This window comes from Geotrypetes seraphini, chromosome 1, assembly GCF_902459505.1.
Source record: "Geotrypetes seraphini chromosome 1, aGeoSer1.1, whole genome shotgun sequence".
Classification (NCBI taxonomy): domain Eukaryota; kingdom Metazoa; phylum Chordata; class Amphibia; order Gymnophiona; family Dermophiidae; genus Geotrypetes; species Geotrypetes seraphini.
This window is the reverse complement of record NC_047084.1, coordinates 514,000,845-514,019,193: the sequence shown is the minus strand read 5'-3', so window position 1 is coordinate 514,019,193 and position 18,349 is coordinate 514,000,845. Positions and strand designations below refer to the sequence as shown.

The following is an 18,349-nucleotide window of genomic DNA, read 5'->3' as shown; positions in this document are numbered from 1 at the left end:
CTCTCCGGAGAATCTATCTCAACCGGTCCGCCTCATTTTGGACGCTTCCAGGAAACCGGCCACTCTCCAATGTTACCATCAGAAGTGGACCAGATTTTCCTCCTGGTGTCTCCGGCATCATCAGGAACCCACCTCCTTAGCGGTGGAAACTGTCTTGGAATATTTGCTCTCACTGTCCAATGCTGGCCTCAAAACTACCTCCATCAGAGTCCACCTCAGTGCCATCACTGCGTTTCATGAGCCTATTCTCGGAAAACCCCTCACGGCTCATCCTCTGGTTTCCAGATTCATGAGAGGACTCTTCAATATCAAACCGCCTCTCAAGCCTCCTCCTGTCGTCTGGGACCTGAATGTGGTTCTCTCAGCTCTCATGAAACCTCCGTTTGAGCCTCTTGCCACAACTTCGCTCAGACTTCTTACCTGGAAGGTGCTTTTCCTAATTGCCATCACCTCTGCCAGGAGGGTTAGCGAACTGCATGCACTGGTTGCCGACCCACCTTTCACTGTTTTTCACCATGACAAGGTTGTTCTGCGTACCCACCCTAAATTCCTTCCCAAGGTGGTCTCAGCTTTTCACCTCAACCAGTCCATTGTGCTGCCCGTCTTCTTCCCTAAGCCTCACTCGCATCCTGGGGAACAGGCGTTGCACACGCTGGATTGTAAGCGTGCCCTCGCTTACTACCTTGATCGTACCAGAGCTCACCGAACAGCCCCTCAGCTCTTTTTGTCTTTCGACCCCAACCGTTTGGGTCGTCCTGTCTCCAAACGGACACTTTCAAATTGGCTTGCTGCCTGTATTGCTTTCTGCTACGCTCGGGCCGGTCTCTCACTGGAAGGAACTGTCACGGCCCACAGAGTCCGAGCTATGGCTGCTTCTGTAGCTTTCCTCCGCTCCACGCCCATCGAGGAAATCTGCAAGGCGGCCACTTGGTCCTCAGTTCACACGTTCACTACTCACTACTGTCTGGATGCGTTCTCCAGACGGGATGGACACTTCGGCCAATCTGTGTTACAAAATTTATTTTCCTAATGGCCAACCACCCCACCTCCCTCTTTGTTAGCTTGGAGGTCACCCATGTGTTAAGAATATGCTGCCTGCTTGTCCTGGGATAAAGCACAGTTACTTACCGTAACAGGTGTTATCCAGGGACAGCAGGCAGATATTCTTACGTCCCACCCACCTCCCCGGGTTGGCTTCTTAGCTGGCTTATACTAACTGGGGACCACGCACTCCTCCATCGGGCGGGAAGGCACTCGCGCACGCGCGGTGCGGCCAACTAGAAACTTCTAGTTAAAAAGGTCCGTACCGAGGGCTCCGTCGGTGATGTCACCCATGTGTTAAGAATATCTGCCTGCTGTCCCTGGATAACACCTGTTACGGTAAGTAACTGTGCTTTCTCTGGAGACAAGCAAGGGAAATGAAGGCACACTTGCTGGTGAAGTCCTCTTACTGAGCTGCTTTCCGGTGCTCTCAGTAGATTTTTTTGGTTTGTTTTTTTTTTCTACTGAGCATGTGCAGGCACCTTGCCTCTCAAGCTCCACCCCTTAGCTGTCAGTTATGTCTTTAGCTTAGTTAACAAATTGTATTGAGGGAATGGAGGGTGAATAAGTGTGGCTGCATTCCCCTACTGTCTACGGAGAACACCTTTTACAGGTAAGCAACTTTACTTTTATCTCACTGTGTCACCTCTAAGGCTTTTGGGCTAAAATAGTTGTCGGCAAGTCAAGTCTCCATTCTGTAACACTAAAATGGTTAGCATTGCCAACAATGATAGACCCTATAAAGGCAACTCTAACTTAGGTGCCCACATTTACACATGTCACATGCATAAAACTTACGGCCTCTTTTACAAAGCCGCGTGGCAACAGCCTTGAAGCCCTTTAAATCTATATGGCTTCGGGGCTGTTAGCGCAGGGCAGCCGCTAGTGCAGCTTTGTAAAAGAGGCCGTTAGATTAATGGCACATACAGTTGCCCATAAATGCAAAACTTCTGCCTATTCACTGTTCTGCAAATACCCACTTAACTTGCATACTGTGTATTTGCAAGGGGGAACATAACAAGGGGTAGAGCATGGGCAGAACATAGGAAGTACTCTCATTTATATGCATAAATTACATGCTTCTCTAAGTATGGGGTTACCTGCTGTATTTAGGCACTCTGTCTGGCATACATGCAGGCACCTAAATGTTAGGTGTGCCAATATTGGACAATGCTAGAATTCTATAATGGAACCTAGGCATCTAGGTTTCTTTATAGAATAGGCTTCTACTGTGTATCTTTGTAGCTTCTAAATGGAGGTACTCGGTCGTAGAATTGTCCCCTGTATGGTTTAGAAGGTCATATACATCATTCTCTCCAGGTAATAACTTTGTTGTTCCAATAAATCTATCAGCCTGTGTAGAATACACTCCAGAACCACTAGAACTCTGAACCACTGATAAAAGGACTGATAATCTGTGAGTCCTTTGATAAAAGTTACTTACGGTATTTTTTTTTTCCTCCAAGCAGATTACTTAAATACTGTGTTTTTCACAGAGATAAGATTTTTTTTTCAAGGAAGTTCAGTGTATGAAACCACAGAGCTGTTGCCAACCGCTGCTTCCTTCCCACCAAAATCAGGAAACTGGGGGGAATGGGAATATGTGAAATATTTGATTCACTGCTTCAGAAATGAAGTAGGGATGGCCAAAAGCAAAAATAGCTGACAAAACCTTGGTGGCCACTTGAGCTCTTGCAAAAGTTCATTTAGTTTCTCTACTGGCTAGAGAGTTAGTGATAGCTAGAGTGTAGAGTTGTGGGCCATCTTTCACTTCCCCTTTCCACCTCTCATGGTGTGACCTAAAGTCACTCATTCTTGCCTTTTTCAAACTTATTATTTAGATTGTAAGTTCTTTGGTTCAAGAACTGTTAACCATGTGAATTATCTAATACAGCACTAGATATGTGGGCAGTACTTTGTATAATAAAATACTTAGCTTGATATCATGGGCTAATGAAAGGCAGTATAATAAAAATGTGTAGCTGAGAGAGACATGCTTTATAGATTGCTTCATATATTCTAAGGGATTGATTTTAAGCCATATGCAGCCAGTGTGATCTGTCATGGAGCTTTAAACACATTCATATGGAAAAGGCTGAAACTAAATGTCATCTTATTAACATGAATTAGCCTGGAAAGGCAGTGGCATTTTATGTAGGCAAACTAAAAGCATTTGTCATTTTCCAAGACTCTAGATTTTAATATGCCAATTGGACTGAACTAGAGAGAATTGTTTTCATTAATAATGAAGACAAGCCTCATTGGGGTGCCAGGATCTGACTTAAGTTATAGGCAGTTTGCAGTCTAAGTATATTTGACTGCTCATGATGTAAAGTTGTTGGAATTGAGCAGTTCACAGATCAATAAGCCTCAAGGACTATCCAACCAGTGTCCAGAAGCAAATGCGGGAAGTTCTGCAGGAGAAAATACCAGGCGTCAACAGCTGTTTTAGAAGGCAATTGCTAGTTTGTTTTATATCATGATCCTTATTGGGTGCAGGGGTGTGTACTGACCATGTTTCTTGGGTCCTGCCTGAAACCAAGCCAGGATTTATGTAGCACTACGTACAGTTAGGCTGTGCATAATGTCAGGGCTGGTGTTAAGATATGATGGAGCCCAAGTCAGAAATTATGGAGGGGTTCCCTCCATGTACTTTCTTCCAAACTACCATTACTACCACACATAAAGCAACTTTAAATAACTTCACATGCAAAACACAGACCTCCACCAAGTTTAGAACAGGGGATCACAGTTTAGGTAAACTTGTCAAGTATGTGTCTGAGGGGGGAGGGAAGGGGGGCAGAAGCACAGATTAGAGGTCTGAAAGTTAATTGGGGGGGGGGTGGAAGGGAAGGAATGAGGCTGAAGGTGCCTCCTGAACTTATGGAGACATCTTATAGTGGCAGTTGTCCTACTGAATATGTAGACATTGCATCTCTCTTTGGCTGTAGAGTCACTAAGTGTAAAATAAGGGCTCTTTGAAATACATTTGTTCGGTAACCTTTTAGTTTCTCTAAGTATTGTCATTATACTAATTGCCAAAACAGCCTAGTTTCTCCCAAACAGAATATTTCTGCTGGAACAATTCTTACTTGTCCAGGAGGATTTCTCTGCTGACTTGTAACCCAAAAAAAAAGGAAAAGCAGTATATCACATTTCATTTTCTTGGTTCAATTAAATTTGATATACTGCAAGTAATGTATATCTAAGGTGTGCTGAAACCTGGGCTTAGCACGTTCTAACAAGGCCTTTCCCATGTACTAAGCAAATTTTCTGTGGCCAATTTTTAAAGCTTTTTCAAATCTATTTTGCAAGTCATGTGCTGTTTGCATTATCACACGCTACCCACAAAAAATTAACACAAGAACACTTATCACCTCCTATTAAGGAGGCACTTAGGCCCACATTCCCAAAATGGTGCCAGAATCATCCAATGCCTGAAAAAATGGCACCGCTCGCACGTCACTCAAACTGTGGTGCCATTTTGAGAATTGCAGTCTGCGTTGAAGATAGGTGCCAGAAATGTAGGCCAGGGTAGGCTTAGTGGTGCCAAACGTCAGCCCTGCCTATAACCACACCTTTTTTGACATTTGGTGCCAGTAAGATTCAGGCACCTACTTTTTTTTCCCCTAATTAGATTTTAATTTTTTTAATGGTGTGGTCAATTACTGCATCGTTAATGGCCAATTAAAACACTTAAGCGCTGTTCACCTTCCGAATAGTGTCATTTTGAGAATCGGCCTAAGGACCTGATTCTATAAATGGTGCCTAAGTTTTTAAATCAATTATAACCAGGCCTAAATGCCTGCACTAACATATGCACACATCAATTCCTGTGGTTAGGAGTTGCCGATTTAAAAGATTTTTCAGCTGAAGTTTAGCTTACCAAGCTGCCCTTTGGGATAAGATCTTTGGTAAGTTGATCTCCAGTTCTCAATCTTACATTAACTTCAGGAAATTATTAAAAACTCATGTAAAATTCTTAGTATCTCATATTTCCATTTTTTTTCCCTTTGAATTCTTTATATAGAACTAGTCTTTAAGCCCGTTACATTAACGGGTGCTAGAATAAATGTGTGTGTGTGTGTCTTTCTTTCTTTCTCTCTCTCTCCTTAGCCGCTGTCTGTCTGTCTGTCTTTTTTTATTTGTCTCTCTCTCTCCTTGGTCGCTGTCTGTCTCTTTTTTTTATTTGTCTCTCTCTCTCCTTGGCCGCTGTCTATATTTTTTTCTTTGTCTATCTCTCCTTGGCCCCTGTCTGTTATTCTTTCTGTCTGTGTCTCTCCCTGGCCCCCTGCCAGCCTGTATTTCTCTGTTGTGCCATGCCTGCCTGCTCCGTGGCCTCCTTCTGTTCCCCCCACCCCTCCCAGAGCAAAACATAATTGCTGTCTGCCCCCCAGCACAATCCTCCCCCCAAAGCAGCCCCCTGTTGTGCCATGCCTGCCTGCTTCGTGGCCCCCTTATGTTTCCTTCCTCCCAGAGCAAAGCATGATTGCTGTCTGCCCCAGCACACCCCTCCCCCCCCAAAGCAGCCCCCTTTCCCTCTCCCCCTGGCCTCCTGATGTGCCATGCCTGCCTGTTCTGTGGCCTCCTTCTGTTCCACCCCTCCCAGAGCAAAGCATGATTGCTGACTGCCCCCCCCCCCAGCACACCCCTCCCCCCCAAAGCAGCCCCTTTTCCCTCTCCCCCTGGCTCCCTGCCTGCCTGTATTGCTCCCAAACCGCCGTTCTTATCCTCTCTCCACCCCAGCTTCCTGGTCTCTTCTGGCCCACCGGCACGAACCGCTGCCACAGCTGCTGCTCTTCGTTGCGTCTGCCCTCCTCTTCAAAGCAGCCTGCTGAGGATCGCCGGCCGGCTGTAACGAACCTCACAGGCCGCTCTCCACCTTGGTAGCACGTTCCCTCTGACGCAATCCTGCACCTCCTCTGACGTATTACATTACATTACATTAGTGTTTTCTATTCCGCCATTACCTTGCGGGTCAAGGCGGATTACAAAAGAGTCGTCAGGAGGTTACAAGAGTTGTAACATTACATAAAAATTGTTGTAAGCATTACATAAGAATTACATAAGAATTGTTGAGAACTTAAGGATTTACCTAAGAATTGTCGAACTTAAGAATTACATAAGAATTGTCGAGAACTTAAGGAGCACCATGTTGGGTAATTTGAAACATTTTAGATGGGATATGGGTGGAGTGTGTGGTAGGTGGAGTTATGGAAGGAACTGGTCATGTTAAACAGGTTTTATGTTTTTTTTTTTGAAGAGTAGGGTTTTAGTTTCTTTTTTGAAGGTTTTGTAGTCTGTGGTCGTAGATAGCAGATTGGTGATTTGTCTCTCTAGTTTAGCTGCTTTGGTGGCCATTAGGTTGTCATAAAGTTTTCCTCTTTTGACATTTTTGGTTGGTGAGTGTGTGAATAGTGAGTGGGTTCTCCTGTGACTGGTTGAGGTGGATTGGGTTAGTCGGTTGTTTCTGTAGGTTGGGCTTTCTACATTAATAGCTTTGTATAGTAGGCAGTAGAATTTGAAGTGTACTCTTGCTTGTATTGGGAGCCAGTGTGAGTCGTGGTATGCTTCTGTGATGTGATCATATTTTTTTAATGAGTAGATGAGTCTTAGGGCTGTATTTTGTATTGTTTGTAATTGCTTTATTATGGTTGCTGGGCAGGGGATGCAGGTTGCAGTAGTCTATTAGTCTAAGGATAAGAGATTGTACCAAAAGTTGGAATTGTTTCCTGTCGAAGAATTTAAAGATTTGTTTTAGGTTTCCCATAATCACGAATGATGTTTTTATTACTTTGTTGATTTGTGGTTGCATGGTACGGCCTCTGCTGATCAGAACTCCAAGAAGTTTTAGTATGGGATCGCATCAGAGGGAACATGCTACCGAGGTGGAGAACAGCCTGCGAGGTTCGCTTCAGCTGGCCAGTGATCCTCAGCAGGCTGCCTTGAAGAGAAGGGCAGACGCAACGAAGAGCAGCAGCAGCTTGTTGTCTGGCGGGCATGAGCGAGTGAGTGAGGGCAGGAGGGGGGTGTCGCTGGTGTGTTCTCCGCGTCCGTGGTCGCCAAACTCTGAATGCAGTAGCGTTCTTCTGGCACGGAGTTACAGATCACAGACGCAGGGAACACAAAGTTTGAAGTGCGCATGCGCGCTTAGGGTTTTATTATTAGTGATTGTCATTTCCCTTCGTATTCGCAGTTCTCTTTCTTGTAAACTGCGCTGAGCTGTGAGGTTGTAGCGGTATATAAGATTACTGTTATGTTATGTTATGTTATGTTATGTTACTTGGATAAAAAAAAAATAAGAAAACATGGAAATGATATGCCTTTTGAATTTGAAAAATACTTAAGTACAAGTACTTTAAGCTTTTCTTGGCAGTTTTAATGGTTGCAAACAAAAACTGCAATTCCATATTAAAGCTATTTTTCACATTGTAAAAAAATGTTAATATACAGCATATATATATATCTACATATGGAATAATAATTTATTCCAACAGGTCCTAAAGATGCTCATTTTGTCTGGGAAAAGAATGGAAAAAAAATAGCTCACTGTGTCACTGAGCAATCGCACATGCTGGCTGGTGGTAATGTGCATGTCCTTAGTTGGCTGAAAGACATTGCAACAGTAGATGCGGAGTATCATTGTTCTGTCACCTCCAAATCTGGAAATCAGACCTCCAAAGTCATCATCACAGTAGAAGGTAAAATTAGTATTATGGCTAAATGTATCTTTTTCCTTGTTTTCCCCTTCTCGTATTTTGTTGAGAATTTAAATACATGGGCCCTGATTCTATAAACAGCACCTACCGATGTGGGCACCTAGCTTAATTAATTTTTTTATTTAATTTATTGTGCTGATGATTGAAAGCGCCATTAAAAACTGATTAAAAGACCAATTAAAAAAATAATTAGCCAGTAGGCACCTAACTCAGTAGGTGCATACAACTTTGATGTAGGCATCTACTCTGAGGCACTTACCTGGAAAATAGGTGTGGTTGGGGGCAGAGTTTGGGTGTGAATTGAGTTAGTTGCCGGTATTTTAGGCCAAGAAACCCCTGGCCTAATTTACTAGCACCTAAGTTGTAGATACCTACTGCAGCCTAATTTGATTTAGACTCTGCTAGGTGCAAGTCTATAAATGACACCTAACTTTTGAATGACTTGGTAGGTGCCTACTGAGCTAGGCAGTGTTTATACAATCAGGTCCATACTGCAAAACTGGTTTGATTAATCCAGTCTGATGTCCTGAGCCTGCCTCCTGCAGCTTACATCTTCTGACTGGCTGAAAAATATATTGGCTCCAGTTGGTCTGGGTGTGTTTTTTCCCCCAAAGAATTGATGCAGTCGGGGAGGTCAGCAACTAAGTGAAGGCTTCTGACATTTCTCTGCATTGAAAGGAATAGATCCGTTGATAGTGGTAGTTCTGTAAGGTGGCTGGCATCTCATTTGAAGCAACACTAAGCTGTTATAGAACATTAGTACAAAGCCGCATTGGTGTGGAAAATGTTAGGCATGCCTACTTACAACATGCCTACTCCTCTGCCCTCCAACTCAGCCCGCTGATTAACCGTTCCCCTTAACTGTATCCATAACATCCTGTTTGTCTGTCTTGCCTGTTTAGATTGTAAGCTCTTTCGAGCAGGGACTGTTTTCTTACTCTTAGTGACTCTGTGCAGCGCTGCGTGTGTCTGGTAGCATTATAGAAATAATTAATAGTATTAGTAGTAGTAATTGGCAGGAATGTCTTATGACTCTTACTGTACTCTCTAATCATATGTTATTTGGATTATTGTAATTCCCCATTTCATGTCTCCCACATTTGCAACTTCACAGTCTACAAATTGTTTGCAACACCTCTTATCAAACTGCACTTTTAGAGCTAATATATTTGATAGGTTGTCTCCCTTCCTCTACAATGAACATTAACTCCCCATATTGTTATACCACTACAGAATCTCATGCTTTGTGACACCATTGTAAAAGTTCAAGTAAACCACTCGGATTTGACTGGTTCCAGTCATTAATAACAATATATAAGCTTGAATAAACATAGCAAACAGTATACCTTTCAAAACTCTTATTTTTACTCATCAAACCTATTTTGGTCTCCCTCCACTTTTTACAACTGGCTTATTCCTTACTTTCCAACTCGTATACAGATCCATCTTCCAAGTTGTAGCTCCTGTAATATACATTCACTCTGAGACATCTTGAAGACTTGATTTCATCCTGAGCAGATAAGACCTGCAAGGTTCATCCAGTCTGCCCAGCAAAGGTGGCCACTTTTTCATGTTTAAGCACTGATATACTTAATCTCCGTCTCTCCCTGCTAATATTAAGGCACAGACCATGGAAGTCTGCCCAGCACCGGTCCTACCTCCCAGCTTACTGGAATTGCCATCAAAGTCCACTCCAGCCTTGATACTGATCTGTTTTGTTTTTTCCATTTATGGGACCCAGACATAAAAGTCTGTTCAACAATGGCTTTCCCAACCTTTGAAGCTTCTGTCAAAGCTCATGCCAGCTATGAGGTCATTTAAGTTTTGATTGAATTGGATTCCATCCTTTTTCTATAAAGTGTTACTGTGTTTATCCCAGGCATTCTTGAATTCCTATCACTGTTTTTGTCTTCACAACCTCCCAAACAGTGTTATAGCGAGGGTAGGAGGAGCCCAGGGTGGTGGCATCCCCCTGTGCCCTCTTCTATACCCCCCTCCCGCTCCTTATTCACCCACCATGCCACACTCGCATCCTCCCTTCCACATACCTCTTTAAATCTTCGCCAGTGCGAGCACCAGCGTAGGCTTTCCCTCTGACATGACTTCCTGACCCCGTGACCAGGAAGTGATTTCAGATGGGAGCCAGGCCGGCGTAAACAGCAGGCCAGAGAAGTTATTCGCTCTAACAAAGATTTAAAGGGGAGGGCGTGAATATGGCATGGGGGACAGAGAGTTGTCGAAGCCTCCACAATTAGACATCTGGGGCAGTCTGCCCCCCCCCCTTACTATACCACTGCTCCCACGGGAAAACATTCCAGGCATTCACCACCCTTTCTATGAAAAACAATTTCTATATGTTGCTGCTAAGTCTCCTACCCTACAATCTCAACTCATGACCTCCATTTCTGCCATTTCTCTGTGACTGAAAAAGATTAGTTTTCAGATTAATACCTTTTAAGTATTTAAATTTCTGTATCTTATCCTCCATCCCTCCTTTCCTCTAGGCTATACATATTGAGATCTTCAAGTCTCTTCTAATATATCTTTGACCCAAGGCCTATATCATTTTTGTCACCTTTCCCTGAACCACTTTTGGTATCCTTAGCAAGATATGACTTCCACAATTGAATAAAATGAGCAAAAAGCAGAAGAGAAATCCCCAGAATGCAAACAGCAAATCCACAGAAAGTGAGGATTGAAAGATGACCTTCACATGGGAATCAAAACTTAGACAAAAACCAAATTATTTGTGAAAAATATTGACATGCGTAGACTCGACACTATCCGTATTTTGACAGTAATGCGCCTTCATCAGGAGTCTGTCATCATCAAACTGAAAACATCTGGTCCTCAACAAAACATCAGTTCTGCACAGAGCAAACTGATTGCATGAAAGAGCGGGAAAGCATTTTGAGCAGAATTGATGTTTTGTCGAGTAACAGAGGACCATTTTATCTTCTCTTCCCTGTGACTTTCTTCTTTCCTTTTTATTCAATTTTCTAGACTTTCAGCACCAACTTTGGGCACAAATCTGTCCATAAAATGTGTTCGGAGTAGCCAGCAACCAATAACTGCCGGAGATAAAGTCAGAATATTATACAAGGAGACAAAACAAAGTGTGGGGCCCCAGAGCAGCTAAGACCTGCATCCTGTCAGCTCAAGGTTTCACGTGGTTCCCCCATGCTAATCCTTATAAGAACATAAGAGCAGCCATACTAGTAGGGTTACCGGAGGAAGTGATCAGGCAGAGTACGGTACAGGGATTCAAACAGGGATTGGACGGATTCCTGAGGGATAAAGGGATCGTGGGATACTGAGGGAGGAGCTGGGATGTAACACAAGTATAGAAAGCCAACCAGGTCGTGCATGGGCAAGACCAGAGGGTGAGGACTTTGATGGGAAGATAGGACTTTATTGAGAAACCAAGGTGGCAAGGGGCCCCTTCTGGTGATTCAGACAGGTCGTGACCTGTTTGGGCCGCCGCGGGAGCGGACTGCTGGGCAGGATGGACCTATGGTCTGACCCGGCGGAGGCACTGCTTATGTTCTTATGTTACCAGATTTTAAGATTGTATAATCCGGACCCACAGACACGCCCAGTTTCGCCCCCAGCCCTGCCCTTTTCTGCACAAGTCATGCCTCGTTCCGCCCCCCAGCGCCATCCCTATCCCTGACCTCTTCTTGTGCTCGGAGCCGCAACAGAGAGCATCTGCGCATGCTTAGATGTGACGTGATGATATCGCATTCAGGCGCGCATGGCGTGCGTCACCATGTTGCATCTGCGCATATGCAGATGCCCTTTTGATGTGAACCCAAGCTGGAAGCTTTTCAAAGTGTCAGGTGTTGAAAAGCCGTCCAGATGCCTGGACAGTCCTTTAAAAAGAGGACATGTTCAGGTAAATCTGGACGTCTGGCAACCCTACATACTAGGTCGGTTCATAGACGGTAACGCGGAAGACAAAGGCGCGCGCCGACAACTGAGCGCAAGACGGAGGCGCGCGCCGAAGAAAAAGACTGTTATTAAGGGCTGCGACAGGGGTTTTTGTTGGGGAGCCCCCCCCCCACTTTACTTAATACAGATCGCGGCGGTGTTGTGGGGGGTTTGGGGAGTTGTAACCCCCCACATTGTAGTGAAAACGTAACTTTTTCCCTAAAAACAGGGAAAAAGTTAAGTTTTCAGTAAAATGTGGGGGGTTACAACCCCCCAAAAACCCCACAACGCGGCGCGATCTATATAAAGTAAAGTGGGGGGTTCCCCCCCACACCCCCCGTCGTAGCCCCTAAAAACATTCTTTTTCTTCGGCGCGTGCCTCCACGCTGCGCTCAGTTGTCTGCTCGCGCCTTTGTCCCGGCGCACTTTTGACCTGACACCTACTAGGTCAGACCAATGGTCCATCTAGCCCAGTCTCCTGTTTCCAATAGTGGCCAATCTCGGTCAGAAGTACCTGGCAAAAACCAAAATAGTAGCAACATTCCATGCTACTGATCCAGGGCAAGCAGTGGCTTCCCCCATGTCTGTCGTAGTACGCATGAAATCCATTAGCATACCTTAGTAAAAGAAACCCAAAGTTAGGACAGCAAAAAAAAGACTTCTTAGCTTTTTATCTGCCAAGCTAACCAGGCACCAGTCTGAATATTGGCTGATGCCCAGTTAACTTCTAGATGACTGCACCTACCCAAACATTCAATGACAGAGCCTGGACTTGGCCCTGCATGGAATATATAAATTAATTTGGCCTGTGTCTCTAAGCAGCTTAAATCCCACTGGCCACTGTGGCTGAATACCCTAATAAATATTCCCTGATGTGGCTAGGGTCACTCATTTGTAGCGCAAGATGTTTCCCTGTCGATGTATAATTACTTTCTTATATCAGTGACCTTCTATACTGGTTAATATAATACCAATCCACCAAAAAATCTCCAAAAGAACTGCAACAGATATAATATTAAAACAGTGAAAGTCAATAGGTTCTCGCAGCAGGGGCTCTGCAACGCACAAAAGGCTACTAACCCAAATAATTTTATAATGTGAGAATGACGTGTTCTCAGTGTGAGGAGCCAGCGAAGGGAGAAATTTCTCCAGCGCTTAACGCGACCGGGAAGTGAGCATTGACGCACTTCACCTGCACACCGTCACTGGACATGTCGCATTTGCTCAAAACAACCAAAAGTGATATATCAAATAATAAATAATAGTGAAATATTAAATATATGTGATACAAATTTTCAAATCACTCAAGTGTGTTTAAAGAACAGCAGAGATCCCTGCTGTGGGAACCCCCCAGCCGTCGCCCCCAAAAACACAGCACTTAGCTTAGGTTTTCATCTGGTAGCTTCCAATGAAACAAGGTACATTTCTTGAGCTCAGCAGCTTTGAACTGGGGTGGAGGGGGGTGCCCTTGTTTGTTTTTGCCTTTCTCTTTTTTAGTCATTTTTATGCCCTTAATGAGGGCTTGGAGTTGAGACACCAGTATCTACAATATTTTTCATTAGGGCGTATCCTTTTGATTTTAGTCTATTTTTAATAATTATTTTTGTGTGTGTGTTTCTTTATTGAAACTTTGAAAATCTAATTTATTAATAAAAAAAATAAAAAACCCTTCTTATAGCTACTATCACTCATTAACTATAGAACACATTTCCCCCTGCTGCCAGACACATTGTGAAATAATTTGGCGCCCTGCAAAAAACACACTCGGCACATATGTAGAAAACTTGTCAAACAAAAACAGCATTAACTTCCAGGACTCCATCCTACTCAAACATGCCCCCATGCCAGATGGATGACTTGGCAATTTAGACGTTTCAATCCTGGCTTACCTTCCTATGAGAAAACAGCACTGCACAAGTCAAGTTATGTTGTGTCTCCTTAAGGACAAGAGTAGAGAATGTACACAATGCTCACTGTCCCTGTATTTGCTCACCCCTCCTCTCCTTGTTGCTTTCATTCAATCTAGAAGTGCACTTGGAAGAGAGGGCAGAAGGTACTTGTGGATACAGCAAGCACTTGTACACATTCTCTATTCCCAAATCCAAAGAACTGTGGCTGTCCTTCAGAGACTGGGAGAAGAAATGATGGGGTTATGAGCTGTCTCTGTAATGTGGGTATTAGATTTATTATCTGACCTTTTCAAATCCAAACTCTAGGAAGTTACAATCAGGTAAAGATATTTCCCTGCCCTACAGATCTTGTAATTCAGAATGCAGAAGAGGCAACCCGGAAGTCTCCTGGACAAACTGGCATGCTTGGGCTGTCTTTCATTGCACCCAATCTTCAGTCTCCCCCAACCAATCAACAAGTCCCTGATCTCTCCTCCCCTTCCAACTCAATATCCAAGTCTGCACTCAATAGTCCCTGAGGCCTAGATGCACTAAACAGGGTCGGTAAGACCATGTGGGTCCGCTGCGGTCAGATTTTTGGCCAATTCCAGAAGAGCGGCTGATGCTCAAACAAGTTTGCATGCACGATAGGTAAATGTATTTACCAAGCTATGTCTTACTGCTCTTTTCGGAAATTAATTAAGACCACTTTGTTCGATAAATTTATTACCTAATAAGTGTTTTACTGCATGCAAATGTATTTTTACTGAATGTTTGTATTTTTACTGCATGATTGTATTTCGTTGATTGTCCAGCTCTCTTTAGTGTAAACCGCCTAGAACTTTTGGTTATGGCGGTATAAAAGAATAAGCACAGTTATTTACCGTAACAGGTGTTATCCAGGGACAGCAGGCAGATATTCTCCACATGTGGGTGATGTCATCTACGGAACCCCGATCGGACACTCTCGCAAGCAAACTTGCTTGAAGATCTTCAAGCTTGTGAGAGTTCCGCGCATGCATGGGTGCCTTCCTGTGCAGACTAGGGGGCGCGTCTCCTCCTCGTGGCCTCAGTTCTTCGTTTTCCGCGGAGCCAGAAGCCCAGTTCCTTTGCTCTGTGAGATCGAAGTTAGTATTATTATAATCCCCGTCTGATCCCGCCGATGAATTGCTGCGAGAGTGACACTCACACATGCGCAGAGCCGGCAGGGGAAGCCCTGAAGCAGCCTCCTGCCACTCAGCTGTTTGGAGCAAGAAACCTTTTTTTGTTAATGGACACAGATGTTATGCATGTTACACACGTATATATCTGTTCCCATTAAAAAAAGTCTTACCAGCCCAGCTCCCAACCACAGCCGTTACACACGCACACCCCCACCCGATGACAATTGTGGGTCCCTGACCCCCCCTCCCCCCCGATGACAGCCACCCATACCACAGCGAAGCACCCAGAGAGACAGGAGGGATGCCCACTCCCTCCTACCTCAGCAACCCGAGTGTGCATCTGGGCCACCTGGACCCCCCCAGCACTCCCCACAACTCTCCTCCTCCTCCCGGCATATCCCCATGCTCTCCCCCCCTACACAAAGATACCCCCTCCTACCACCCCACCAACAAGACCCCATAAGGGAGTCAGCACAGACCCCACCCCCCACTAAAGCAAACACTTCAGCCCCTTCCTTGTACCTCATTGTAAAAGCCAGAAAGAGGAATGCTCACTCCCCTCCCAGCTTCAAAATGGCTTGAGCTGGGGGGGGAGATGAGCTGACCCCACCAGCTCACCAGGGCTGTCTTTTGGGGTATTGGTGGGGTGGTGGGAAGGTGGATCTCTGTGTAGGGTGAGAGGATACTGGGGGGAGTGTGGGGGAGTGCTGGGGGAAGAGTCAGGGGGTAGAGTCGTGGGGGGGGGGCATCCAGGTGGCCCAGATGAACAATCAGGTTGCAGAGGTAGGAGGGAGTGGACATCCCTCCTGTCTCTTTGGGTGCATCACTGTCACGGGGGAGGTAGTCATCGTCAGGGGTTTGTGGACCAGCGGTTGTCATCGGGGGGCATCTCATCTCGCATTTTTTTTTAATGGGGCAGATATTGTGTATGTGTAACACACGCACAGCATATATGCCCATTTAAATAAAAATAAAAAAGGTATGGTAAATGTTATAAATATATTAATTTCAGGTCTGAACTATCAGTATGACAGGCTTTTTTCAGATCGCTAAAAGTTATCACTTTTGTGCATCGCGAAGCAATGTTAGAGCATCAATCGCTCTTCTAGCTTACATGGCATTTCAATATTAATGACCTTATTTGCATGGCCAGATCAGAGAATGAGCAATTGTGCAGAAAACCACGTGGTGAGCCGTTTTGTGCATCGGGTCGGCAAATCTGATCGTCGCTAAACCAGTGTAACGACGATCGTTAGACGATCGCTGACTTTAGTGCATCTGGGCCCGAGCCCCTGCCCCTACCACAGCCAAATTCTCACTATCCCTTTCTCCAGTAGAAGGTAGCCCTCCATCCAGCAGCGTTGTAGCCGTATCCCATGCTGACATGTATCGCATTTGTTTTACATTTTCAGATGTTAGCAGGACAGACTGGACAAAGGACTTTGCAAACTGGAAGAGTGCAGTTAGCGAACATGACACCGTGATGCAAGGCTGGAAGAAAACTTGGGTATGGAACCTTTTTATTTAGTCAAACCATTTGTACTTATACAATTAGTTTGGAAGACAGTCCTGTGCTGCCTATCATTCTTCTGTCTGCCTTATCTGCTGTAAAACTGTATGTAGTATACAGAGGATGGTTGCTAAAATATAGTGAATCAGTAGTCAGTTCAGCTGCCCAGGGTAAGAAGATTTCTCTCTGATCCCAAATATGGTTGTTGACACGAGTGTCTACCTCAGATGTTTAAGGGAGAATTCAGTAAAGGTCAGCCAGAATTAGGCACTGGGTAATGCCCACTAAGGGTTGAATTCTATATATAGTGGCCAAAAAATCAGGGCTGAAAAAGTGCTTTTCTGTAAGCGGCACTTATTAAGCGCAGTTTATAGAATAGTGTTTGCACACAAGAAACATGAAAATGTGGTACAAATGCCCCTAATCCTGCAATTACATGTGTAATATAAAGGAATGCCCCCGATCTTCCCATTTCCGCCCCTCCCCTCTTTTTTTAAACTTGTTTGTTAAAATAGCAATTACACTGGTCACCAAGCATTTTGCTACTGGAGTTCCGTCACCTGTACCTTAACAAGGGCCACATGCTGACTCTAAATCTGAAAACAGTTTTCATTTATCACATCCTGTTTTTAAGTTATGCGTCAGTTTGTGTTTATATCATTTTCGTCAATAACGCAACCGTGAAGCATTGATATTTTACTGTTTCTGTAACAAAATATTGCAGTTTAGGACAACTCATTGATCACATATACCAGTAATTTGAAAGTTTATACTGAAAAGTGATTGTGCTGCTTTTTCTACCTGTGAATTTTTATATTTTGTTTGTTTTTGTCTAAGATATTATAATTATTATGAACAGACGAGGTTGTGTTAACCATCCTGATAATTTCTGTTATGTCTGCGGACAATTTACTGCACAAGGTCAGCGAAATACTCGTAGTCTATCAAGCAGACTTCAAAGTGCATACAAGCATTATTTTGGTTGTAAAGTGGGCGACCGAGATAAAGCGTGGGCACCTCATGTCTGCTGCACTGTCTGCTATTCCGGATTAACACAGTGGCTGAATGGGAAACGGAAAAAGATGCCTTTCGCTGTACCCATGGTGTGGCGTGAACCACCAAATCATTACTCAGACTGTTATTTTTGCATGACAAAAATTGCTGGATTCACAAAGAGGAATAAATCAAAAATTGGTGTATCCTGATTGCCCGTCAGCAATTAAACCCTCATGACTCGGAGAATCCAGTTCAAATTCCTCCTTCCACATCTGTAGCACAATGTGCCAAAAGTTCAGATAAAGAATGTGCCTCTGCTGCTGTGGAGGAGTTGGATGAACCTGAAGTGGATGAAAAACAACTTCACCTGCTAACTCAAGAAGATCTTAATGATCTGGTTAGAGACTTGTCACTGTCAAAGGAGAAAGCAGAATTGTGTGAGTTAAGAGAGGTGTAACTAGATGCTGTAACATGTCTCCTTGTTGTTTTCGTGTTTGTTTTCAGAGTAAACTCCTTAACGCAAGTTTGGTGGGACACAGTTCATACTAGCAATATTGTGCCGATATGGCAAACTGTCTAAAAAAATCAGTAACGTGTATCTCAGAAACCTGACGTGCTAGCTGAATTTCAATTACAGATCTAAAATCAGCGTCATTAAATTAAGAACACTTCTTAAGTTCTCAGTAGCAAAGAAAAACTTTTTTTTTTGTTGACCAGTGTTATTGGTGCTAATTAGCTTGTTATTCAGTTAAATGGCGCACTCAATTTGGGAACATGACCAAAATTGTGTGCCAATTTTTTTGTGCATTTTATAGAATTAAGGGGTAAGCATACATTCTACAATGATAGTTTCTTGCAGAATTGCCTTTACAGAAAACTAGTTTAGTGCACAAGTCATAAGCAGCAGAATGCTGTTTTGTTGGAAGGGGGAGGGGCCAAGGGCTCCGCCCTAGCCAGCAGAATCCTGCGGCACAGCCTCTCACCAGCTCCTGATTCTCCCACCCACCTCCTCTTGGCGCTGTACTTTTAAATATTTGGGCAGTCGCTGCGTAGCGTCAGTGAGCAGGCCTGCCTCCGGAAGTAGAATGAAGGGTTCCGGGG

The 18,349-nt window shown here is 44.2% G+C and overlaps 1 protein-coding gene across 2 annotated transcripts in view; it reads left to right on the top strand.

The window, feature by feature from the left end:
* LOC117352366 (semaphorin-4D-like) overlaps positions 1 to 18,349 on the top strand; it is a 348,824-nt gene that overhangs the window by 322,130 nt on the left and 8,345 nt on the right. For both annotated transcript variants that reach the window (XM_033928889.1, XM_033928898.1), the window contains 2 exons: positions 7,539 to 7,742; positions 16,155 to 16,249. In XM_033928889.1, the coding sequence (XP_033784780.1) occupies positions 7,539 to 7,742; positions 16,155 to 16,249 (299 nt within the window). The remainder of the gene's footprint in view (positions 1 to 7,538; positions 7,743 to 16,154; positions 16,250 to 18,349) is intronic.